General features: G+C 38.2%; 1 protein-coding gene across 4 annotated transcripts in view; it reads left to right on the top strand.

The window, feature by feature from the left end:
• akap10 (A kinase (PRKA) anchor protein 10) overlaps positions 1-27,990 on the top strand; it is a 92,918-nt gene that overhangs the window by 57,556 nt on the left and 7,372 nt on the right. For all 4 annotated transcript variants that reach the window (XM_073053302.1, XM_073053300.1, XM_073053298.1 and 1 more), the window contains 10 exons: positions 3,027-3,125; positions 6,792-6,876; positions 13,238-13,361; positions 19,406-19,542; positions 20,016-20,160; positions 20,891-21,067; positions 22,069-22,178; positions 24,667-24,749; positions 25,741-25,793; positions 27,810-27,905. In XM_073053302.1, the coding sequence (XP_072909403.1) occupies positions 3,027-3,125; positions 6,792-6,876; positions 13,238-13,361; positions 19,406-19,542; positions 20,016-20,160; positions 20,891-21,067; positions 22,069-22,178; positions 24,667-24,749; positions 25,741-25,793; positions 27,810-27,905 (1,109 nt within the window). The remainder of the gene's footprint in view (positions 1-3,026; positions 3,126-6,791; positions 6,877-13,237; positions 13,362-19,405; positions 19,543-20,015; positions 20,161-20,890; positions 21,068-22,068; positions 22,179-24,666; positions 24,750-25,740; positions 25,794-27,809; positions 27,906-27,990) is intronic.

Here is a 27,990-nt window from a genome sequence, read left to right on the forward strand (position 1 = left end):
TGCAAACAATTGAAGTGAACAACTGCACTCTGAAACAAAATTGAGTCCTTGCATCTGAACCCCGGAGCAGCCCAGAGTAGGCCCAAAGCCTCGCTTATCAGTTCATCATATTAGCTGGCACTGAACACGGCAGCTGGGCCACTCTTCATAACCTCAGTGCCATGGAGATGACCATCGCGGAGGACGAGTGAAATTGGCACTTATCCCAACCGACACCCTGTCTTTTCCGTCTGTCTCGGCCATCACTTAAATCGAACAGCAAAAGGCTCAGGCTCCCTGGAGAGAGGAGTGAAAATTGCAGAGAGTGAGCAAAATCGACTCTTGCCTCTGATCTGGCATTTTAAAAGAATAAAGAAGTAATTTAGAATTTGTGAAAAACTACATAAACAAAGATTGGCAATCAGCCAATGTACAAAAGAAACTAAATTGTATAAATTTAAAAAAAATAAGTAATGTTGTGAACATGAGTTGCAGAATCCTTGAAAATGAGTTTGTATGTTGTAGAATCAGTTCAAAATTGTAGTGAGTGAAGTGAATCTGGAAAGACTAAAACAAAATACCCACTTTCCAAATATTTGATTTGATCTGTGAGCAGTGGAGCTAAGCAAAATACTCTGCCGTTCCTAGTCTGAGTTTGGTTGGAAGTGGAAAAGATGTGTGTAATTTGCAAGTCCTTTCTTGGAGCGAAACAAGGATGGGAATTCAGTCTTAAATTTCCATTTAGACCTAATAATTTTTAAAGTCATGGTAGCATACATCATTCTGCAGATAATTTCTTCATTGTAAAGCAAAATGTGTAATTGGAAATTGTTGAAATTGGCCTCCCTTTTTTTGCGGAACACTAAAAACTTAAGTTTGTAGTTCAGAAAGTTCCATCTACCTAGTGAAGAATTCAGCTTGCAAATGGCAAGTAGTGATTGTATGTCTGTAACTGTGTGTATGCGTGTGTAAAGACGTGGTTAATCTCAAATTATCCTGATGACTCATAAAGCAGGTAATTTGTTATGAGAACAACCTGGTATAATTCATAATTGGATTAAGGAAGTGGAACTTCAGCTTCGATATCAGGAGTTGCAGAACAATCTGATTTTAGACAGATAATTCACCACATTACAGGGGGAATACTGCAATCGCAATCTCTTTTATGATGAGGCATTAGAACATAGCTCAGTGTGCAATTGTATGCAAAGTTTCTATGAATCTAGAAGCAACAGCAAGTTACCTTGGTTATCCTGGTCAATGTTCCTCCTGGTCAATGTTCCTCCCTCAGTTAAAACCTTAAGTAACCTTTGCAGTAATTGCGAAGTATTATTTCCTAAACTAATACCATTGAAAACAGAATAACTGATCATAAGAAATAGATTATGCTGTGTTACTGACACAATTCTTTAATTTGACACAATAGTAGCAATCTAGCTGATTTTCAGGACTTTTGAATATTACTACTAGGAATGCTCCAGCACACTTTTAATTCATTATTTTTAGATGTAACATGGTTACATCATTTTCCAGTGACCCTGGTATGCTTTAAAGCAGGGCTTTCTCAACCTGGCATCCACAGACCCCTTGATTAATAGTATTGGTCCGTAGCTTAAAAAAATTGGGAACTCCTGCTTTGAAGGAAGCAAAGGAAATGGAACCCTGGTTCATTTAAAGAGTATAATTAAAGTAGAGGTTGATAGGTTCTTACTTAGGACATCAAAGCTTACAAGGAGAAGGTAGGAGAATGGCATTGAGAGGGATAATAAATCAGCCATGATGGAATCAAAGAACTTATGTCATACAGTTGTATGAAATATGGGAAATGGATTCCCAGTGTGTGTAAAGGAGCACAAGGAAACCACATGTGGTGAGCCAGCTGCTGAATCATTGGGATTTCTGAACCATTGGATGGCAAATTACTAGACATTGTCACCTTTGTATATGCAGGATTCTTCCCTATTTCTTTCCAGATCAGATAAAAGAGTCTCAACCTGAAACGTCAACTCTCCACTTCCCTTCCATAGATGCCACCTGACCCACTGAATTCCTCGTGTGTTCTTCCCACTCAGTTTTCAGAAGCAAATCCCCAAACTAAGCAAATACAAAAATGGGATCAGTAAGAGACACTTTCTACAATTGGAGCAAGGAGCATGGGTAATGGTTAAAACCTGAAATTTTATGTTTCATCTCTTATGTGGTTTAAATATTTGTGATTTATTTTATTTAGAGGTACAGCAAGGTAATTGGCCCCTCTGGCCCAAGGAGCCTGCGCTGCACAATTACACCCATGTGACCAATTCACCTGGTAACTGGTACATCTTTAGAATATGGGAGGAAACCCAAACAGTCGTGGGGAGGATGAGCAAACACCAGTGGAACTGAAGCAGGGACGCTGGCACTGTAATAAATTATGCTAACCACTATGCCACCATGCTGCCCTAATCTCTCTTAAATTTCTGTGATTGGGCTTCTAATTCCCTTTTTAATGGAGAGTTTTCCTTTCATCCCTAGTTTAGTGATATCTGCAGAATCCAGAAAGATGATTTGAATTGAAATCTTAACTGAATCCAGAAACATGCTCATTCTTACACACACAGCAATACGTATAAAATATTTAGTAAATCTTGATTTTTCCCCCCCCCCCCCCAAGAAGAGCTAAATCAGAGGTTCTCTAAATGCATCGCAACAGTCACTCCACAGTCCCAGCAGTAAGGTTTCATTGATTTACTCTGATTGCTTCAAATTATTTGTCCTGGCATAATGTGCAGTAGCTTATTATGGCAGCAACCTCTATTTCATCTGGTACAGTGAGTTGCCGTTCCCACTGGGATTGCTCAGCAATGCTGAGCAGGTTGTACTTAAGAGGAGATCAGTAATACCAATGGTGTTTATTTCTAACCTTTAGTCTTCTGTAGTGCTGGTCAATAGATCATTTCTGTGTTCTATTTATATATGAAAATGTAATCACTTTGGGGGTAAATTATATTGATATACCCAAGGGTTTTATTTTTATTGGTTTAAATTGTTATTTTTCTTCTTTTCAGGTATAGAACGTGATGCAGTTAAAATATTTACTAAATATATTTCACCAGATGCTTCCAGACCAATTCCAATTGTAGAATCAATGAGAAATGACATAGTTGGTAAGTAATCAGCTGAGTTGTTATTAAAATGGAATGACTGTGTTTTGCCTCACTTTGCAAAATACTGTATATTGAATAGTCCTTTTATTAATAAGCAAAGCAAGCTGGAGAGTAACAAAATCAAGATTTTTCTTTCCTCTGGTTTCTTGTCATTATACTAAATCTAATTTTTCTTTGCTACTTTGTCATTTCATTCAACCTAATAACTTCAGTAGTTTTATGGTGATTACAAAGTCAGAATAGCATAGGTTTTGAGTTTTGTGCTTATCAATTCTTGGAGCCTTCCTGGACAGTGTATTTATCGAGTTGCCTTTCCCAGAGTAGCTAACTGTTCCATCATTAAAATTCATGTATTTTTATTATTGACAATCATGTTTTGAGAGCAACACGTACAACAAGCTGGAGGAACTCAGCAGGCAGGCAGCATCCGTGGAAACAAGCAGTCAACGTTTCGGGCCGAAACTTTGACTGCTTGTTTCCATGGATGCTGCCTGACCTGCTAAGTTCCTCCAACTTGTTGTACATGATGCTTTGACCCCAGCATCTGCAGTGTACTTCGTGTTTATGTATTGAGAGGTTGGGTACCTCATGGACATGGTCAATGAGTTAGGTTTTTAGCAGATCTTTATAATGTGATGGAAAACCATTAAGTGCTTAGTGGGAAAATAAATACTTAAAAAGAATGTGATCAAAAAGTCAACAGATTAAAGTGGATAAAGGAGTGGGAGGTGTCAGGGTAAAAGGCAAGTGATATTAAACCACAGAATTGTATAACAGAGAGCAGGCCCTTCAGCCCACCACATCCATACTACCCAATTTCCTGTATGCCCTTACCACCTATCTTCCTGTGTTGCCACAGTAAGGAATCTGGTCTTGTGCAGCACAGTGCTTCTGCTCCTCAGTACTCCCGAGACTCTACCATTCAGGATATATGCTCTCTCCTTACTAGATCTCCCAAAAGCATCTCCTCAAACTTGATATGATTAAGGTCCCTCTACCATTTCTCCAACTAAGGTCCATTTGCGATTTTTTCATTTAAATGACCACTGACCAAAATTGTTCTGTAACCTGGACTGTAACTGACTCTTTGCAGTCAACAGTGCCACTATTTTCTCTATTGCATGTAAACTTACAATCTTATCTTTTGCATTCGTATCCAAAACATCAATGTATATAACAGATAGTAAAGGTACCTGCACTGATCCCTTTGGTACAGCTTTGGTCTCCAAAGCGATGGTTCACCAAGCTTTCGTCCTCTCACTTCACAAGCTAATTTTGGATCCAAAAAAAAGTTTACCAGCTGGCCTTGGATCCCATGGGCTTGAATGTTTTGAACCAGCCTTACATGTGAGACTCTGTCAAAGTCCATGTAAATCTCATCAACTGCACTTCCTTCATCAATGCAAATATGTTGGCTCTTGGAAAAGGGCCTCTCCTTAACAAAACTATGCTCACCATCTTTGATCAATTATTTTTCAAAGTATTGATTAATAGTGTCTCACAGATTTTTTTTCCTTCTGAATTCCCCAGCATCGACATTAGACTCTCAGGGTTATAACTGCCAGGCTTTCTCCTGCCTTTCTTTTGGAAGGAGTACAGGTGCAATACTACAAAAATACCACATTTGCTATCCACCATTCATCTTGTACCTCACCCATAGTCAGCAAAGGTTTAAAAACTCATTCAGTGCCCCAGCATTCTCCTTTCATTCTAGGATACATTAATGTGCTCTGGAATACTTCATTCCTCTCCCTGAATTCTGCAATGTTTTTCACCTTGGTGAATACAGATGGAAAGTCTTCATGGTATCCATTACCCAAGTCCTCTCACTCTACATGTGATTGCCCCTTTAAGTTCCTATTGGGCCCTACGCCTTCCTTGGTTACCTTCTTTCTCTTAATATATTTATGAAGTACCTTTGTATTTTTCTTAGTCTTGTCTGCCAGTGACATTTTCTGGGCCCTCTTCCCTCATTTTTCACATTCTTTGCTCATGATCAGCATCTTCTTTCATTATGTAACTTCCCACAAATGTACACCTTTTAAGATTTCTGTCCTCTACCAGTATCCAGTGCAATTTGTAGTGATTCTGTTCCCACAGGTCTAACAACTCTCTACCTCCTTATTTTGACTATGTTGTAGGAAACACCTGCTGCTCAGTTAACTACTGACAGTGCCTATCTGACATCAATAACTACAAGTAGAAGACTCATGGATGCAGTTGTGTATATGTCACTCTAAGCACGGCATTATGGTTGCTCATTTGTGATATCTTGATCTACTAAACTTCATGATGTAGCTGTAAGAGGAAGTAGATTCAGAGTTCTATTGGCTTGCAATTATTGAAATTGAATCCATTAAAACACTTCAATTTTGTTTGCATTCTTAAGATCTGGTAAATTGTCTTTTTATATTTGTACTCTATTTCTGATTTTGCCTCAACAGTTGTGTTGACATTAGGGAATTTTCCTTTGCATATGAATCTGATACAAATTAGAACAGTGGGACTTAGAAAAGAAAGAGTAATCTAAGTGCCTGGATCCAACTCTGATCAATGCTGAAGCAAGAACATCATTTCAGTTGAAACTGGAAAAGAAATTAGATTTGGCATCTCAAGTCAAAGTATGTGCAGATGCTCAATGACATCTAATTTAATACTAATGCTTTCCACAACTCAATTGCACCAAAATACAGTAGTTTTTAATTAAAAAATGAAACTCTCCAGTTTCCATTCCAATTCTATCAACCTTATGAGTCATCTTAAAGATGCAATCATTTATCAAAGCAAATGTCAACAGATGCAAGTATTCATAGGACTAAATATGACTTGTGCAGCCGTTTGTTTTTGCTTCCTAAGCCCTTTGTCTTTTTGGGCTTTTTTTTTGGGAAGTTTTATATTTATACAAGTTGGCAGCTAGCAATTGTGGTTCCAGAACATAATTTTTACCTAATAAACAAGCTATCAAGCAGAGAATTAGCAGTACTGATATTTTTTTCTCTGTTAACCTAGACGGCATAAACTGTACATAATTGGAAAATAGCCTGACTTGTGATAGTTCTATTTGCCTCCTTTACTCTTGAATGTTCAAATCGAATTACTGCTCTGCTTGTGAAATATCCATTTTAAATATGGTTTCTGATTCAGTATTCTTTATAATTACTTTATCTTTACATCCTGCCTCTCTTTTCTCCGTGTGAAACTTCCTTTCTTCTTCAACCTTCGCCACAAATACAGAACTTAAGTTTTTTTTTGAACTTTTATCTTCTAACTTCCTGTTACTGCAAAGTTTTGTTGCAATGCTAAAATAGTTCATTCTACTTTCATTTGAATTTTGAACTGCTCTGCTTGTTAATTGACTTGCATGACTGACTTTCTGTCAAAGAAAGAATTAATCATATTTTTGGAGATTAAGCATCCAGACTTTATTTTACAGATAATTCATCTAAAATTGTTTATGCTGGGTTTGCACGGATCCTCTGCAACAAATAGTCGAAGCCCAGAAGCTGGTACGAGTGACTGAAACTGCACTCATGTTTTACTTTCATTTTTACCCATGTTACGGTTATTTTTTCTTAAAAGATTGCTGTTTTGATACTGTGGTTGAAAATATGCAATTCTAGTTGCAGCTCATCATTGTGAAGGTAAACTGTGCTTTTATGTTAACAGCTAAGATATGTGGAGAAGATGGACAAGTAGATCCCAACTGTTTTGTTTCCGCACAAGCTGTAATGTACATTATAATGGAAAAAGAGTGAGTATATTTCATGGAATTTATTAATTCAACAAGAGTGTAGCTGATTTAAAAAACAGACGGCATTCTAACGTTCTGACATTGTGGAGCCTGTAACCAGGTATTGATATGCAACACACGAGGGGTGATTGATAAGTTTGTGGCCTAAGGGAGAAGGAGTCAATTTTAGAAAACCTAGCACATTTATTTTTCAACATAGTCCCCTCCTACATTTACACACTTAGTCCAGCGGTCGTGGAGCATACGGATCTTGGACTTCCAGAAAGTGTCCACAGCAGGGGTGATTGATAAGTTCGTGGCCTAAGGTAGAAGGAGATGAGTTATTAACTTTAAATTTTCTTCATTATCACTCAGAGTTGACCTGCATGTGCTAGTAACAAGAGCTGTATAACTCATCTCCTTCTACCTTAGGCCACGAACTTATCAATCACCCCTGCTGTGGACATTTTCTGGAGATCCAAGATCTGTATGCTCCACGACCGCTGGACTAAGTGTTGAAAAATAAATGTGCTAGATTTTCTAAAATTGACTCCTTCTTAGGCCACAAACTTATCAATCACCCCTTGTAAAAGTATAATTGCTGAAACAAAGAAAACAAAAGCACTAATGTTTTCAGTGGTAAAATGTAGAGAGATTCAGTGGATTTAGTTCTGCATTATATCATTTAATATTGCCTAGCTTGTTCGCTTGCTTAAGGCCATTGCCCCTACTGGGGCATATACTGCTGATAGCGGCTCACCAGTGACTTCTGTCCTGGGCCAGTCTTTCAAGTTGTCCCCACGTGTAGCCATCTTGGTGTCAAAGATTCTTCCTCTCCCAGGACTGAGGTGTTGGGAGCTTCTTTTGGTGTTGCTATAGCTCTGGGTTTTTACGGGATGTGGTTGCTAGCCCCATGCCCAACCCTTCTTTCACAGCCAGACTTGGGACCGTCCATTGCACAGTTAATACTGTCCAGTATCTGAAAAACAGGTCTGAAAGACTGCAAATTCATCGGTGCCTGTCGTAAGTTCACTGTTTCACCATGAGTAATTTCACAAGTCACACGGAACAGAAAAAATAAAATTTGTCAGAGATCCAAACCCGATCACTGTCCACTGACAGCTGGTGTAGCTCTGCATGTTTGTTTTATATAAAATAAACTGTTATCCTCGTGTCCCAATTACGAGCAAAATGTGCCATAAGCAAATTTGGTTGATAATATAATTAGGCACATGACATTTCTCAGTATTGTTTTCCTACTGTGCAAATGTCTGCCACTTACCCAATATATATATACAGGCAGCATTTATATTAGAAAAGCACAGCTGCAACAAGCTTTATTCACTTTGTTAAGCAGAAACTCAGAAATGGAAGCCAGCAGCAAGTTTACTAAATCTAAAGATAGGCACTTGTATTCTGTTCTCGTACACTATACAGCAGTCCCTTTCATTCTCAATGCAAGGCATGGTTCATTGTTCAAATGTATGACACTGTCACATATCACAGGAGACTGGTGATTCGGGAGAGGAGGAAGAGGAATTCCTGCCGATCTAATTTTCAGTGAAGCCTGTTTGCTCTTTCCTCTCAGCCACACAACATTGTGCTGCTTATTCCAATAATAACCTCATTGTTAAGGATGACATACATATGAAACAATAGGGCTCATTAATGACTAAATGAGGCAATTTGCATTTGAAGTCTGATGACACAAGTGAGATTTTAAATAAACACTACTTTTCTATATTTATCATGGATAAGGACATTTTAGTTATGGAATTTTTTTGGGGGGACAGAACAATTGAAAATCAAAAAGATGCCTCTTTTGGATATTTTAGCAATCTTAAATGTGGATATATCCACTGGGCTTCATGAAGTGTATGTTTGGGAGTGAGAGGAAGTGATTGCAGAGGCTTCTCAAATCTTCTGTGGATGCAAGCTGCACAACCCGGGTTCAATTCCTGCAGCTTGTCTGTAAGGAGTTTGTATGTTCTGTCTGTGACTGCATGGGTTTCCTCCAGCTGCTCCAGTTTCCTCCCACGGTCCAAAGATGTACCAGTTGGTCGGTTAATTGGTCATTGTAAATTGTCCTGTGATTAGGCCAGGGTTAAATTGGGGGATTGCTGTTAAGTGTGAGGTAAACATTTCGCAAAGACTAATATCAGGATTTGCACAGTGGGATCCTAAGAAGTACTGTGGCACAGAAGAACCATCAAGCACACGTTTAAGGGTCGTTGAGAGTATTCCAATGAAAGGAGCTCAACCAAAACATCGACTGTTCATTTCTGTCCATAGGTGCTGCCTAACCTGCTGAGTTCCTCCAGCATTTAGTGTGTGTCAGTATATGTGGTGCTAATTAAGCCACAGCTGGAGTGCAATGTGCAGTTGTAATCACAATAGGAAGGATATGATTACACTGAGGCAGGCATAGAGCAACTCACCAGGATGTTGCATTGAATGGAGTGCATCAGCTATGAGGGGAGTCTAGACAGAATGAGCTTGTTTTCCTTGCAGTACAGAAGGGTGCACTTGGAGGAGTGGGGATTTGGTGTACCTGACTCAACTATCCAAACTGTTTCCATTATGAGAGGCATAGAAAGATAAAGATGGAACCTCTTCTCCATATCGGAGTTGAAAATAAAAACAGATTTATGGTGACAGATGGTGATTAAAAGACGAAAACCAGAGTATGGTTGAAATATGACGCTTACTATTAGAGGAAGTGGTAGAGGTGGCTACCCTCACAAGTGTCCGATGCGTACTTGAAACACGATAGCATAGCGCTGGCCCCATGCTGGGAAATTAGCTGCCATCTCACAGTTATCAGACCTCTTGTACAATAAGATGGACTCTTGGCCTCACAGTCTTCCTCGTTGTGATCTTGCATTTTATCATTTGCCTGCACTTTTTTGGTAGCTATTACACTTTATGCTGCAATATTATTTTACCTCATTCTAGTTCAATGCACCATGTAGCGATTTGATCTGTATGAGCAATATACAAACGAGATTTTCACTGTATCTTGGTACATGTGACAATAATAAAGCAATACCAAAATGATGGCCAGTCGGCTGAAGGATCTGTTTCCTTGCAGCATAACTCATTTTCCTGAACTTGACCAGACAGAGCAACAGGATGCTTGATTTAAGGACATCAATAAACTGTTGGCTATTGTGACATCCAAGTGTTTTCATGTTTCTGTCCTGAAATATCCAGTATTATTAAATGAATTTAAACTTAAATCCCCAGCTTGCTGACTCATTTTTAAAGCCACAGTTTAGCTGCTCACTATTAGCATATTATAATGAAAGTATCCAGAATAGCCTAATCTTTCAATAAGTGATAGAGACAGGAAGGCCTGATTTTTGTGGACAATTGCAGGTATTTCCAGCACTGTTCCCCTGCATGAATAACAAGTTTGGATTTTCATGCACGTAGGCTTCAACACAACAAACCTGAACTTGTTGACACCTATTTGCCAGTGTTTCTTAAACCTTATTTCAAATTTGTTGTTGTTGAGTGCCATCAAGTTATCATGGGGAACCTATGGATACTGTAGTTGTCCATAAGATTTTCGTGGCAAGATACAGAGGTAGATTGCCAGGCCTTTCTTCTGCGCAGATACTGCTGCTGCCCAGGTTGGGACCCGGCTGGATTCGAACTCTGGACTATCTGCCTGGAAGTCCAGTGCTGATGCTATTACACCACTAGCTGGCTCTAATTTCAAACTTAGGGAGTATTAACTACATTAATCTAATAAATAGATTAGAATTAGTTGATACCAGTGTATCCTGTTGTATTAGCCTATACAACCTATATATTAGGTTGTATTAACCTGTGTATACATTTGGGAAAACCTTGCATGCATTGAAGGTGGGGGGGGGGGGGGGGCGGGGTAGGTTCAGGAGGGAAGTGAAGGGTAAGTTTTTTTTACTCAGTTTTGGATGCCTGGAATGCATGTGCTACCCATATGGTGGTAGAGGCAAATACATTAGAGGCTTTTAAGAGGCATTTGAATAGGCACATGGATTTATGGACATGGAGGGATGAAGGGATCTGGACATGCTGTAGGTAGGAGGAACTAGTGTTTGGGTGTTACTGACTTGCTTTTTAGCTGGTTCGGCACAACATTGTGGGCCAAGTGGCCTGTTTCTGCACTGTACTCTTCCATGTTTTAAGTAATTACTCCCAAAAAAATTCTCCTGCACTCTTGGATAAATGTGCAATTTAATTTCATTTTGTTACCTTTGCCCAGGTACAGAGCTCTTCCTAGGCACGTCAAGGTTTTTCAGATTCTGTCATTGTTACCTGTGTTAGTTTTACGTTGTAATATAATTTGTTTCCTGTTCAAACTTACCGGTAGTATGTTTGAGAATAAGGCCTGAGAAAATCTTAATGATTTATTGCCATCTTGTGGTTAAATGCTAAACTGAATTTAAGCTGTGGTTTTATGCATTCTATCTCCTATGTCATAATTTATGAATTCAAAGAACAGAACTTGCAATCACCATTGAGCAGTCTCCGCTCACTGCTCACTTTCAAAATAAATCTTTTCCCTGTTCTTCTGAATGGTCTAGCATCGCAATGCAGACAGTCCCCAATTATCTTAAAGAATAAAAATTAGCTTTGTCACATGTACAGCAAAACATACAATGAATGAAATGCATTAATTTTTTGTTTTTGTTAACAACCAATACAGTCCAAGGATTTGTATATTTGTATGTGTGTTCATAGAAGCGTGGAACTTATATAGTCTGATATCTAATCAGTTATTTAAAACTAGTAATAATAAGTGACTTTCAATCATGCTGTTTTATGTTTATGTTTTGCCATTTGATTTTATAATATTTCATCTCTATTTTCCTGCTGCTCCATGCTTTATGTAGGGGGAAGAACAGATAAAATAGCATAAATATTGCTTTTTTAGAGAAGTAGTGAACCTTTGTTTCAGAAGTTAGTGATACACTGTGATACACCTACAGTAAAGATATCAATAAGATTGAAAGAGCTCAGAGAAAATATTACAAGGATATTGCCAGGACTTGAGGACCTGAGTTATAGGGAAAGGTTGAATAGGTTAGGACTTTTTTCCCTGGAGTATTGGAGAATGTGGGAAGACTTGATAAAGGCATGCAAAACTATGAGGGGTGTAAATAGAGTAAATGCTTGAGGTTGGTGGGACTAGTATTAGAGGGCATAGGTTAAGAGTGAAAGGTGAAATGTTCAAAGGGAACCTGGGGGGTGAGGAGCCAGTGGAAAAGCAGAAGTGGTGGATGTGGGTTCATTTGCAACTTTTAAGAGAAGTTTCATGAATGGGAGGTGTATGGAAGGCTTTGGTCCAGGTGTGGGTTGATGGGGCTAGGCAGAACAGCAGTTTGGCACAGACTGAAGGACATGCTTCTGTGCTGTAGTCATCTAGGATTCTGACTGTTAAGAAGCAGAATGCTGAAAATTCCATTAATTTTCTTTGTATTTTCAGCATATTTTTATAGGACTTGGGGACTAAATTACTCTGATCTTTAACATCTCTTCAGTTGCACATACCCAGCCAATTTGCTTATGTAACTTGACCACAGCTTAGCTGACATTCATTAAGTTTTGGAAATTTTCTTCAACTTGCAATTTACAGGTCAGATGTTGAAAGCTGCATTTAAAATTGTGGGCAATAGAAAATTAATAAGTCAGCTTTTTCATATCAGTTTTTCCATATTTTCAGATTTTTTTCCAATTCTTCTGATCTAGGACTTGCCAGTAATCAAAATGCCTTGTTAGTTGTCAATTTTACTGTAAAATGAGTTCATGTTAAAGAATGTACAACTGACCTTTACCCCAGGATTAAATTACTGGAACATCAGTTTTTTAATTAGACATTTTAGTCCCAAAGCTGGCTCATACTTGATCTAACTTGCAACACATAAAATCTTTTGACCATTTCACCCAAGTATATCTGATATCCTACACTGCAAGCAGATTTGTTAGAAGGTCACAATTAGCCTCTTGAAAATGATAAGGAAATTTTGTTATTAAGCTGCAGTAGAAGAGAAGGACAATTTATTTCATGCAGGTGTTTTGCACTTCAGTCTTCAACCTAACTAGATGAGTAAAATATATGCTTTTAAAAGAGACAAAATTTAGCAAAATTTAAAATGAAAAGCTTTAAATAACATGCTATGAGAATTGAATGATTTTATTTTAAGGTGGTGTTGATGTGTTGATCTGTATTGTATCTAAATTTACATTTTTTTAAATTAAAAATTTCTTTAAAGTATTGAAAGTAATCAATTTAAGGTGGCATTTATTCAGGCTGAAATTTCAGACATTATTCTTCACACACAGTGTAAAAATATGTGCTGACCTTCTGTTTTTATCGCTCATTCTCCTGCAGGCACTTTACAGAGTTTTTACGGAGTCACCATTTTTGTAAATATCAAATTGAAGTGTTGACAAGTGGTACTGTTTACCTGGCTGATATTCTTTTCAATGAGTCAGCACTGTTCTATTTTTCAGAGGTAAGATTCAATATTGGTGTTTTGCTTAAGTCATGAATTGTTCAAGGAACAGCAAACCGTGTTTGAATTAAACTATCATTCATCAAGGATGTGTAGCAGATATTTATGAATATTTGCAAAGCTGTCAAGTGTTTTGTGTCATTTGTGGAAGATAGAAACCCAATGAGATGCAAGATGCACGTCTGAGAAATATGTTGCCTAAAATAACCATAGCTTAGATTTCTCTTAACACTGTTTTTGTAACATAATGCAACCTAAAGGAATCCTAAGCAGGGTGATCAAATGATTGGTGACAGTGAGGTGGATTTTGAGGAGAGGTGGAAAGCTGGAGGGATTTTCAGAAGTGGTGCCAGAAGGCAAGGATGTATGGATGAAGCCATAATTGCCAATACTTAGATGTGAGCATATTCTGGAGTCTGAGGGACAAGGTGGGGCATTTGATAATGTTATTGGAATATAAGTGATAAGTACCTAGTACATTTAAAAGAAGATAGATATTTATAGTTTTGACATCCGTAAACAAATTAGGCCATGATGTTAGTGTTGGGTGAAAGACGTAGGTTGCAGGTTGTGTATTTTTAGATGAGTTGAAGTTGTGAATGGGTTGAGTGAAAGGTGGATAGAGCATGGATTATATGATTGAAGATGTTATGAATTAACTCTTGCAATACTGTTAGTAAGCAATTCCATGATTTAGACTTGATTATAATGAAAGAACAGATCAAATTGCTGAATATACTGCTTTTCATCATGTTTACAAATGGCCTAAATGATTGGTCAGCTGGTTCCCAAATTTCAAAATAATGTGAAGTTCAATGACATAGTAAATTCTAGGAGGAGAAACAAAAAGATTTCAAGGTTTGTGTACATAATTCACAAGAAACTAATGGGGTAGGTACAAAAATAATTGAAAAGACTAAAGGAATATTAGGCAGCATCTTGAGAAAAGTTCATGCACAAAGTTATGGAAATGACGCTGCTATTGTACAAAACTGACTTTAAAAGTCATGGTGCTAAGATAGCATTGCATCACACTTTATAGTGCCAGCTGTAAGATCAGGGTTTTGTATGGAGTTTGTACTTTCTTCCCAGGACTGTGAGTTTCTTCCAGATGCTCCAGTTTCCTCCCACATTCCATAAATGTATGAGTTAGAAGGTTGTGGGCATGCTATATTGGCAACATTTGTGGGTTGCCTCCAGCACAACCTCAACACTAACAATGCACTTCACTGTATATTTCGATGTACATGTGACAAATAAAGCTAATGTCCATCTTATCTTTAATCTGAACAAAGGGTGGATATCGGAATAATGATTCGTCCAAATGCTAGTAATTTTGGTATTATTGACCTGGATTGTGAGCTTGCATTCCTGGATGAGGAGTTGAACCTGAGGCAAAGTTGTTTCAACTAATATAAGAGAGATGCCATTATACCTAATGTAGATTCCTTGATGTAGAGTGATAAATTCCTGTAAGTTATTTCTGGTTTACTTATTTCCAAGAGAGAGCGGAGGTTTGTTTGCATTGAAAAGAAAGGGTGATATTCAAGTTGGGAGTCGAGACCACTCAATGCAATAAAGGTATCCCCTGCTCTTCGAAAGTTCGTTTTACACCACTTCACTTTTATGAAAGACCTACATTAGTACCTGTTTTCGCCAACTGAAAGAAATCCAGAGGATTTTTGCTTTTACGGAAAAAGGCAAAAATAGCACTCAGCATCAAGCCGCCATAGCTTTGAACTGTGTCTGTGAGCATCTGTGTTTTATCTCGATTTATTTTGTGCATCCGTTAGCAAGCTGTGTCCTAAGGTATCAGAAAAGCCTAAGAGAGCTCGTAAGGGTGTTACACTTAGCGTAAAATTGGAAGTAATTAAGCGTTTTGATCGTGGTGAACAAAATAAAGACATTGTGCGTGCGTTGAACTTGCCTGCGTCCATTTGTACAGTTTACACGCAGTGAGAAAGAATCTTGAAAACTGCTGATGTTACTATTGGTTCTGCTAGTAGCAAAGTGGTCTCTTTTAGTAAGCATCCAGTAGTGGATAAAATGGAAAGTCTGTTGCTTGAGTGGATTGTGGGTGTACAAAGCGTGATGTTCCATTAAGTTATCTTATACTTAAGGAGAAATCAGTCTTTTTAATAAGCTGAAACAGAAAGCACTGGACGATGGTGATGAAGGTGTTGCAAAAGTGGAATTTAAAGGTAGTCAAGGGTGGTTTGATCAGTTTTGTTAGTGTTATTTTAGGTTTTATGAGTTATTTGGTAGGTTATTGTTTGGGTCTTGGAACGCTCAAAATTTTTTCCCATATAAATTAATGGTTATTGCTTCTTCACTTTATGCCATTTTGGCTTATGAAAGGTTTCATAGGAAAGCTCTACTTTTGGATAGCGGGGGGAACCTGTAGAGATGATCTTTGAAAATATAGAGGCAGAAATTGATTCTTTTAAGGAAAATATTCTAAAATCAGAGTACATTTTAATGTCACTGTACAGATAGTGTTAAGTATCTAATGGGAAAATTAGAATTTTATAAAGAATTAATGCCATTTTATGAAATTTACAGACAACTACTGTAAACAATACTTAAAGACACTATGATTCTGTGTTTCATCTCCAAAATCACTGCAATTTGTGCAGTGGGTCATATCAACCTTCATACCTTCCACTCTAAGGATAAGATTTTTTGTCTCGTCCCAAAAGACCTACTATTTAAAGCTTCCAAGTATAAGACCAGCTTTATCGACCTTCACTGTCATTACATAGAAGTTCAGGTTGTAATGTTAAAGCTTCTGCAAGACTATTAAAAATCAACTCATCTTTTTCTAATCCATCTTCAATCTTTCCCCTCAACTATTAATGATAAAAGTGTAGATTTAGTTGCAGAACATTTAAGCTCTTAAAGCAGGCATTTTCATAATCTCAAGATTAAATTGGACATGACTCATGCATGTACTGTGCTTTCTGTTTATTGTTTGGCAAATGGCACTTCATCAGTAGGTATAAGACGGGACTTATCGATATGCCTCACGCTCACCAGTGCTGGAAGTTGGTCACAGCTGGAGAGTACTTCGCTGTAATTGGACTTGAGAAATCAGATCTGTTTAGATTTCCCATTGATGAGCAATTGATGATCTGTATTTAGGTCTGTGTTTTGTTATTGGCCATTTTCTCCTTGCACTATGTACTGATATGTCTATACCGAAAAAAAGCAAATATCCAGGATGCCTTTGTAACCATTGTTTCTTATTTTGCTCTTTTCGGGCATTTGTGGACATGTACCCCAGAAGCCTCTGTTTCTTGTCACTTAGTACCTAGAGGGCATAGGTTTAGGGTGAGGGGTAAAAGATTTAAAAGGGACCTGAGAGGCAACTTTCTCACACAGAGGGTACTGGGAATACAGAATGAGCTGCCAAAGGAAGTGCTTGAGGCAGGTGCAATAGTATTATTTTTAAAGTACTTCAATCGGTACATGGAGGGGTGGGGCTCAGAGGGATATGGACCGAGTGCAGGAAATTGGACTAGCTGGGTGGGCACTGTAGTCAGCATCAGGTTTATTATCACTGACATATGTCATAAAATGTATTGTTTTGCAGCAACAGTACAGTTCAATAATAAAACTTGCTATAAATTATAATAGATGAAATGTTCATACTGTGTGTGTATATATAAAATATCTTTATTTTAGTCACAAGATTAGACAAAACACAATCTGCCTAAACTAATGCACAAATAATTAAATAAATGTATTTTTCATGTCTTTATTGAAGACATTGTTTAATCATTCACAGTCCAGGTTGGAAAAATTATGTGAACCCTTGTATTTAATAACTAGTAGAACCTCTTCTTAGCAGCAGTGACCTCTACCTTTAGCTGCTGATCAGACTTGCACAATGGTGAGGGGGAATTGTAGACCATTCCTTCATGCAAAACTGCTTCAATTCATCAATATATCTGGATACCTTGAATGAACAGCTCCCTTTTGATCATGTCACAGCATCTCATTTGGGTTAAGGTCTGGACTCTTACTTGGCTATTCCAAAACACAGATTTTCTTCTTTTTAAACCATTATGTTGCTGATTTACTCATGTTTCAGATCATTGTCTGTTACTTCTATTATGCTTCAGGTGACGCCCTGCTTCCCTGATATTCTCCTGTAAAATATCTTGATACAAATTTGAATTCATTGTTCCCTCAATGATTGCAAGCTGTACAGGCCCTGAGGCAACAAAGCAGCCCCAAACAATGATGCTCCTACCACCATGCTTCACATTTGGGATAAGTTTTGGTGTTGGTGTGCAGTGTCCTTTTTCCTCCAAAATATAGTGTGCATTTCTGCCAGAATGTTCAACCTTGTCTCATCTGTCCACAGAACATTCTCCCAGAAATGTTGTGGAACATCCAGGTGGTCTTTGCAAACTTGAGGCATGCAGCAATGTTTTCTTTTGGAGAGCAGTCCTTTCCTACTCAGTGTCCTTCCATTAACACCTTTCATGTTCAGTGTTTTTCTTATAGTGGACACATGAACAGAGACTTTAGCAAGTCTTAAAGATTTTTGCAGGCCTTTCACTGTTATCTTTGGATTCTTCTTCACCTCCTTCAACATTGCACATTGGTGTGATCTTTGCTGAATGCCCGTTCATAGGGAGAGTAACAACAGTACTGAATTTCCTCCATTTATAGACAATTTCTCTTGCTGTAGACTGATGAACATTCAGGTCTTTAGAAATGCTTTTTCCAGCTTCATGCATTTCTACAATTCTTCTTCTGAAAGTTGTTTTGATTGTGGCATGGTGCATATGAATATATCTTTCTTGAGAAGAGCAAGCTCTGTCTGTAATCTGTGTGTCTTTTTTATAAGGCAGGGCACCTCTACAACTCCAATCTCATGTCGTTGATTGGAACACCTGACTCCAAATAGCTTTTGTAGAAGGCATTACCCCAGAGGTTCACATACTTAACGTTTGTAGAATGTGATTGTTTAAATGAAGTATTCAGTATTGATGAGAAGTAGTACAATTGTTTGTGTTTATATATACATGCACACTATAAATACATATATACTGTACTGTGAAAAAATCTTACAGCTGGGATGCCTAAGACTTTTGCACAGTACTGTATTTGTTAACATGAAGCAGAGTGCGAGATTGTAAATCTGCTGGGAGTAAAGGATGTTGAGAATGGCAAGGGAGGAGCACTGTGGGAGGGGTGTGCTGGGGTAGGGAATAGTGCAGGTACAGACGCACCCAGCCCTGAGACACCAGGCAAGGAAGGTCATTTGATTCCAAACAATTGGATCATTACACAATGCCTCTCTGGTGCTTTCTACTCCCTCCCTTCTCCCTTCCAATTTTCCCAACCATGATTCCCTTCTCCCTGTCGCCTTCCCACTCTCAGTTCACAATATGACCCATATCAGAATCAAGTTTATCATCACCCACGTGTCATGAAATTTGTTTTGTGTTTTTTTTCAGCAGCAATACAATGCAGTACTTAAAATTAACACAATACTGGACAAAGGTCATAGGCACTATACACTGTATATCTTTTTGCACAATACTGTATATATACACGTACACATTTATGTCAATTTAAAGAAGTAGTGCAAATACAGTGAGGTAAAGTTCATGGGTTCATTGTCCATTCAGAAATCTGATAGTGGAGGCGAAGAATGTCTTCTGCTCTTGTAACTCCTTTCTAATAGCAGCAATGAGAAGAAGGGTTGATCCTCGCATCAAGTCTTAAAAAGTTCTAGGCAAACTACTCTATGGGTATTGTGCATCTTATGGAAGAGACTTTGATGTAGTACTAATGAAATGCAGTTTTCAAGGAGCCACCTTACAGAAGATACTGTAAATTAACTTTGCCAAATAAAATGGCATGAAGTTCAAGTTCTAGACTTCTACACCCTTGTAGGAAATTAGTTAATTCTTTACTGCTGATGATTTTTCTTTTGTGCATATATGGTTCCTGCTTTCCTCCATTTAATAACAACAATTTTTGTATTGGGAAGCCTTTAAGAATTCTGCTTTCTTTTTCCCTTCTAGTACATGGAGAAAGAAGAGGCTATAAATATCCTGCAGTTTTGGTTAGCTGCAGATAATTTCCAGGCTCACCTTGCTGCTAAAAATGGGCAGTATGATGGTCAAGAAGCACAGAATGATGCCATGATTTTGTATGACAAGTGAGTTATGTTACTTATGGTGTATAGGCCAGTGTTCGATTGGGCATTACATTTCATTTGGAAAGTTTGTGAAACTGAATCTTTCATCTGCAAATTTCTAGGCTAAAGCAGTGATATCAGAGATGAGCATAAAAAGCCTTGCAATATATGTGTAACATGTTACTTCTCATTTAGTAAAAGAAAACATTTTGGTCGAGTGTATGCATAATGTGGTCTCAATGGGTTTTTCTATTTAACCCTCTATGTCTTCAGATCTCAAGCAATTAATGGTGGATATGTTGAACCAGTATAATAATATCATGGCTCTTTTTGTTCATGACATTTGTATATGTAACTTCTATTGCATCCTGGCAGTAACGAGGTTTCACCTGCACACTGCTTCCCCAGAATCTCTATCCTATAGTCTTTTTGTAGCAATTCTATGTTACATTTTGAACTGAAATGGTCCTTTCATACCACTTGTTTGTCTTCAGGTACTTTTCTTTGCAAGCTACGCACCCTTTAGGATTTGATGATACTGTTCGATTAGAAATCGAGTCAAATATCTGCAGAGAAGGTGGACCACTTCCCAACTGCTTCACCACTCCATTAAGGCAAGCCTGGACAACAATGGAAAAAGTGAGCAAGCTGTTCTTGACTTCCATTGAGCACTATTGATTTTAAATATGTGTTTCAAATGTTTTTAAATGGGTCATTTGAGAATTGAAAAGAAAATTAAAATATAAATTAGTTCTTTTTGCACCATGTGCATATTTATTTTTAGTTCAGACTCATAACTTTTGCAGAACCTGGCTTAGTGATGAACTTCAGTCATACAACATGTAAGCAGGCCTCCGGGTCCGTGCTGACCATCAAGCACCCAATCAAGTACATTCTTTCTTTTAACCTATTCTTGACTCCCACTAAACACTAGTGATAACATGCCCTGACCAATTTGTCCAGCAAAATGTGAGAGGACTATTCTGATGAAACTCATCCCTGCAGATTAACTTGTACATGTAAATTTATTATCTGAGCGGAAGGGCCTGTCTGCACTTGAGCACATTGAAGCAGGAAGTAAGAATTATGAAAGCCTAAATAATGTAATGAGTCCAATGGGGCTAAGTTATAAATGTTATTAACTGATCAGCTGGCTTTCAAACAACACACACAAAGGGCTGAAGGAACTCAGCAATTCAGGTAGCATCTATGGAGGTGAATAAACAGTTGATGTTTCAGGCTGAGTCCCTTCATCAGGACTCCAGTCTTGGTTGAGAGAGCCTCTTTACTGTATTTGAAAACAGAAAATATTGACATATTTAAGATTTTCATTATAGTATTAAATAGCCTGACATGTTATATATTTCAGGTTTACTTACCTGGTTTCCTATCTAGTAATTTGTACTACAAATACTTGAATGATCTCATCCATTCAGTACGAAGCAATGATATTGCAAAAGCCTTTACTTCATTTCCTGGCCAAGGACCAAATAGCCCTCACGAACATGAGTCAAACACGGGCACCCCTGATAGTAGTACACCACAGGTAAGAAAAGAACGTGTTGGCGTGTATCAGCATTAGTAGTTCAGTTGTTTAGAATGTCTACTCCATATTTAAAAATCTACAGGTAAGAATCCAATGAACATCATTGCAGATATAAAATATAAAATGACAAACTTGATCATAATCTCAAAATGCATTACAGCCAATGAATTTTGAAATAATATTACAAGATGTAGGAGAAGAATTAGGCCATTTCATTGTGGCTGATCCATTTTCCCTCTCAGCCCCAATCTCCTGCCTTTTCCCTGTAACCCTTCATACCGTACTAATCAAGAACCTTATCAACCTCTGTCTTGGATATACCCAATGACTTGGCCTCCACAGCCACCTGCAGCAACAAATTCAACAGATTCACTACTCTCTGGCTAAAGAAATTCCTCCTCATCTCCGTTCTGAAAGAATGCCCCTCAATTCTGAGGCTGTGTCCTCTGGTCCAAGACTCCACCACCATAGGAAACATCCATTCTGTCAAGGCCCTTCAACATTCGATAGGTTTCAATGAAGTCACCCCTTATTCTTCTGAATTCCAGTGAGTACAGGCTCAGAGCCAATCCAGGAATCATTTTTGTAAACCTCCTTTGAATCCTCTCTAATGTTAGCATGTCCTTTTATACTAAGGATGATAAAGCCAACTGCATCAGCCTATTGTGTACACCTTACAATAAGCAGCAAATGAGATGAATGACCAGTTCGTCTTTGTTGCTGTTGTGTGAAGGAGGAATGCTTGTGCTATTGATAATAGTTTTATCATTGACTGCACAAAGTTGCTTGAGAAATGAGCAAAATGAGATTGATAAGCAAGGCCCACTGTAAAAGCTAAGAGAACTTCAATTAGGAAGTCATTTAATTTAAGATTTAAGCCTAATGCATGACTGATTTGGTAGAATTGCAGAGCACTGACTACATCAACCAACAGCAATGCCAAGTGATGTAACTTGAAAATATTGGTGCTAATTTTGTGTTCGTTTTGTTTTTTTAAACAGCATGGTGTCAGAAAGACAGCAATAAAAATCCTAAAAAACTTTGATGAAGCAATAGTAGTTGACGCTGCAAGCTTGGAGCCAGAGTCTTTATATCACAGGACTTTTGCAGGGTGAGTCACTGCTGCAAATATTGAGGCTAAGTAGATTATGTTCTGCTGTCTTGATGCTAAATATTTAGTGAAATTAAGATGAGGAAGATGTTTGGTCATCTTGGGTATTCTGTCAGGATTGAGGATAATTTACTTTTAGTCTGGACCTGTGGGTACTGAAGTGATTAGTCATTGTGGGAATTGCAGACTCTTCCATAGATGGGTTTAATTGAGGCAGGTGGAGAGTGATTTGTAATTCTGATGCCCTCATAATGGGCTTTGGTGTACTGCCGCACATGGATCTGAGGGTCTTAGGGCCATCCTGAATGCCTCAAGTTTGAGCATTTGTGGATCAGGCAGTACGTGAAGGTGTGAATATTTTTTCCTTAAAGGAGGCTGTGAGAACATCCTCCAGTCTTTTCTTTTGAAACCTGATGATACATGTCTTACTGTGACACATCTCAAAGTCAGGAGTTTCATATCAAATATGAAAATGACAAGGTCTGCAGAAGGGTTGTATAAAGTATATTGGCTTTCATAAATCAGGGCATTAAGTACAGGAGTTGGGGTGTCATACTAAAGTTGTATAAGGCACTGGAGATGTCGTATTTAAGGTATTGTATGCAATTCTGGTCTACCTATAGGAAAGAGATCAATAAACTTGAAAGATTGCAGAGAAAATTTAAAAGAATGATGCCGGGACTTAACTGGGTTATAGGAAACAGTTGAATAGGTTAGGACTTTATTCCTTAGAGCATAGGAGAATGAGGGGAGATTTATGGAGGTATACAAAATTGAGTGGTATGTAGGCTCTTGCCCCCACAGGTTGGGTGAGGCTCGAACCAGAGGTCTTGGTTCTAGGGAGAAAGGTGAAATTATTTGGGGCAGCATGGTAGCATAGTGGTTAGCACAAAGCTTTACAGAACCAGCGACCCGGGTTCAATTCCCACTGCTCCCTGTAATGACCTTCTACCCCGACCATGTGGGTTTCCTCCCACAGTCCAAAAACCTACCAGTTGGTAGGTTAATGGGTTATGGTAAATTATCCCGTGGTCAGGCTGGGGTTAAATTGGAGAACTGTTAGCTCATAGGGCCAGTAGGGCCTACTCTGTGCTGTATCTCCTGAATTATTTCTTCCAATATTGACTTGCTTTCCTGTCCTTGATAGGACTACCTTCATTCTTTGCTTTCATTGTGATGGGCTCCTGGGTGCTTGAGCTATATATGGCCTTGACACCAGTGCAACACCTGTGCACGTTATAGCTGTCCACAAGCTGTCAATCCTCTTGTGGCTTTTCCACTTTACATCCATTCTTGAGAAATGATATTATCTGATAAGCAATGGTGGTTGCAGAGAACTGAAGTCTTATCACAGCACTCTTGCTTGGTGACTTGCTGGCTTTTATATCACTCTGCTTTTGCAGAGTGAGTCACTGCTGCAGATATTGAAGCCGAACAACTTATGACAACTTGAAGCTGTCTTGTCACCAGATACTTAGGCTAAATCAGGATGTGAGGAAAAATTGTGCATGGTGTCATCGATCAGGCCGGAATTGTTTTCTAGACTAATTTCAATCATGGGTTAAGTGGAAGTTTCTCATTTATTTTCCAAGTCAGGCTTGTTTTTTCACACCTTTGAAGAAACATAATCTGTTGGGGAATGAGCTGAGATAACGATGTTTTACTGGACATTGCAGGAACTTTGTAATTTACACTAAGTTACCATAGTTCTTCTGTTATAAGTGATTGTTATTTAACTAATGTATGGCCAAAGTGTAGCTGGGTGTAAGTCATTTAGTGTAGTTGGGTACAGGTGTAGTTAGGATGGCAGGGTGGAGATGCATCTCTACCAAAGGAGGTGTAATGCACTCCTCTCTGCTTGCCTGCAGGTTACCCTTGGGCAAGGTGTAGTACCTGCTTAACCACCCCCCCCCCCCCACCGGAGCAGGGTCAATGGGAGCAAGTGGTGGATGGTCATATGAGCAGCTGATGCATATCTCAAGTCCTGGTTATGTGACTACTGATGCCAGGCAGACAATCTCTGAAGAGTATTGATAATGGCTGGGGTCACTCATCTTGTAAATACACTGTCCAGAAGAATAGCAAACCACTTCTGTAGAAAAATTTGCCAAGAAGTCATGAGACCATTACTGCCCACATCATACAACACGGCACATGATGATCAGAGTAGTTGGGTGTTAAGTTGTGCTTATTTAACAGTAAGCTGTTTCATTAGTTTTAGTTTTGCTTTCTTGAACTCTAAATATTTATTGAATTGGGTCCCATTTAACTATCCTAATTGTTGTACAAATATCATATATTTTTCATATGTATTCAATCTTTCAGTTTGCGTTGTCTCCAATTTGTTATAGTGCAGAGACTCTCAGTTCCAGTAATGAGCTGTGTAATACAGACTCTTGTATCATTGGTCCCAACCATAAAGGAATATGGACTGCAAGCAGTAAAATGTTATTACAAGTTCAGAATTCTTCTTGATTTATTTTTGTAGGCGTATGACATTTGGGAAGATAAATGAACTTGGCCAGTTTATAAGAGAGTCTGAACCAGAGCCAGATGTGAAAAAATCAAAAGGTAAATATTCACCCTGGTTGTTTTCACTTGAGAAAAGACCTGCCCAATTTATTATTCAGTCATTGACTTAGTGTCTGTCTTTGTCTAATTGTGCTCCAGGGAAGAGCTTGGAGATGTTTTTACTTCATAAAAGGCACTGTATAAATAAAAATTGTTATTATTAGCATTCCATAGATGTGTTCTGAGAAAATAGTGTTCAGACTTAGTCCAGCTGAAAGGGCTCTCCATTGTAGGAATGCAAATAAAAGACCTGATAAATAGCCCAATCTATGTATTTTGCAAAAATCCTAAAATGAAATAAACGAATTAACAGGGACAATGCCAAAAATATTGTTTGCCAATGATCACATCCCTGAAACCAGCTAAATTTCACTTGAGTGATGCCTTGTGTTCAGGATCAATATCAGGTTTATTATCACTGAAATATGTTGTGAAATTGGTGGTTTTGCAGCATAAAAGTACTAAAAGTCACAAAGTAAATAAATAATACAAGAGACGAATAATGAAGCATTCTTCATGGATTAGTGGTGTGATCAGAGGAGAAGAAACTGCTCCTAAAACATTGAATGTGTTTAGGCTCCTGTACCTCCTCCCTGATAGTGGTAATGTGAAAAGATTATGTCCAGAATGATGGGGGTCCTTAATGATGGATGCGACTTTTTTTGAAGAACATCCTCTTGAAGATGTCCTTGCTGGCATTGTTATCTGTGTTAGAACTGACTGAAAGTGCAACCCTCTGCAGCCTCTTGTAACCCTTGTACATGGAGACGCCATGCCACGCAGTGGTGATGCCAGATGTTCACTGCAATGAGCAGTCGCTGAGCAGTTACTGACTCAGCAACTGTGCCAAAGAAGACACAAAATTGCATCCAGGCTTTTTCAAAATGGCAATTTACTCAGTTGAAGTTTACATATTTTTGAAACAAAGGTGTTCAGTTCACAGAGACAACAAATACATGTATTAAACTTATTTTTAAATTATTTCAAACAGGTTCCATGTTTTCACAGGCCATGAAGAAATGGGTACAGGGGAACACTGATGAGGTAAATATTAAACCTAAACTTAAAACCAAATTATAATTTTAAATTGACCCACTTACTACCCAGAAACAACATCGACCTGCAATTTTGCTAAGCAATCAATCCTCAGATCTGTTGGACTGCTTCAGGTGATAAGTGTGAAGTGTCCCAAAATTACAACGTTTATCGATTCAGTTAATCATGGCTTTCTTAAGGTACACAACTGTAATTCCTCAAGTTCTGGAGGTCAACAATGTAATCTTCACAGTTACTGATCATTGGCACTACTACAGTCATTGAGTTGCATGGATATCACCTTCTTACTTCCTCTCTGCTTTTCTCACTTGCATTAAAACTTGGGTAAAGTCACTGATCTCCATCATTGTAGATTTGGAAATTTAAAATAATGTCGATTAAAATCAGCTATAAGAGATCTCACACAAATTTTATTAGCATACCTAAAGAGCGGTATCTAGAAAGACCAGTGGCAACTTTATTTATAACCATGAGCATTGAAATAAATCCATTACTTATACTTAGTATCAAGTCAATGTTCTTTCCACTTTTATTAAACCCATCCTATATAGTTCTGTACCCTTTCTATCCCCAGGCTTATTGAAACAATCTAAATGAAGGGATATCATAAAAGTGCAATGTTACTTTTCTATTAGGTTCTGACTTCCCTCTCCACAAATCCTGCCCCAGTTTCTAGAGCTCTGAAACAATTAATTTGTTCCTCCTAATTGCTTTTATCTGATAAAATTTGAAAATGTCCAAAGCCAAATGTGGATAAAACATCATTTAGATTGTATAGAGAGCTGCTGATTTTATTTTTGTTGTTATTTAGAGGACGGGGGGGGGGGGGGGGGGGGGGGGGGTTAATTTAACTAGCCTCATGGTTTGATGTCCTGAATACTTGTACAGGATGTAGAGAAGCAATTCTGTCCAGCTCAAAGCTACTAATATGGTGGATGCGTAGAGAGGATATATTAAATAGTCTTTTATGCGAAGATTTGCATCCAGTTAGCTTAACAAATTTTCCAAAGCACTTGGCATCCAATTAATTATTTATTTGCTACTTTTGCATGAATAAACACTGAGGCTGTTGTGTGTACAGTAGCATCCCACAAATAAAGCAATCAGATGAATGAACCATCTAAGCAGATGTTGAAGGAGGAATGTTGCCCCAGACATTGCTCTTTTATTGCTGTATTTACTTTTAGTTATCAGTTTGATTTATTTTGACCAGTTGAATTGAAAACTCCTTTCAAAGGATTCAAAACTCATTCAAAGGATGCCATCTTTAATGTGCTGGTATTGTCAGTGTTTGTTTATATTTTTAGAGATACAGCCCAGAACAGGCACTTCCGGCCTAATGAGCTGTACCACACAGCAGCCCACCAATTCAGTCCTAGCCTAGTCACAGGACAATTTGTAATGACCAAGTAACCTCGTAACTGGTATGCCTTTCGACTGTGGGAGGAAACCCATATGGCACTGCCCTTTTACTCTAAATGTAGCATTTCATTCTGCATTTTGTCATTGCTTTTCCTTTTTACTGCCTTAATGTATTAATGTGATGAAATGATTGTTGATGGCATGCAAAACATAGTTTTTCACTGTGATAATAATAAAAAACCAATTTTTCATTGTCTGAGCTCCATGACTTCTGGTGGAGCCTTGCCATATTAATTCAGCTTCATGGTCTTTTGTTTCCTACAGGCTTAATCCAACTCTTTCCTCTTATTCATGTATACCTTGAGGTTTAATTACTCATAATAACAATGTGATACCCCATATTTTCAAAGCAGAGTAAAGCTCTGCTACCAGGACATACACAGGATATGAGATACTCCCTTTATTCCACCCCATTCTAGTCTGCAGCACCCTCTAATTCCCTTTATTGTACAATGCTTCAGACTTGTCTGGGTTTGAGGAATTTGCCATTTGGAGAGGTTGGCAAGAAAGTTACTCTGCACTAGATTCTCCACCTTTTCAAAGTCTGGCATTGTTGATTGTCTAAAGTTGTTTCTTTTTTAGGCCCAGGAAGAGATGGCATGGAAGATTGCCAAAATGATTGTCAATGATGTCATACAACAAGCACAAAGTGAGCCTCACATTGTGAAGTCCACAAAGGTAATGAACTGGTCATGTTAAATCACTGTATCTTTAACAGTTTTACCATTAAGAACTCCTGAAATAATGTATTGTGTTGTTCGCA

The sequence above is a fragment of the Hemitrygon akajei genome, chromosome 8 (genome assembly GCF_048418815.1).
Source record: "Hemitrygon akajei chromosome 8, sHemAka1.3, whole genome shotgun sequence".
NCBI classification, from domain to species: Eukaryota; Metazoa; Chordata; class Chondrichthyes; order Myliobatiformes; family Dasyatidae; genus Hemitrygon; species Hemitrygon akajei.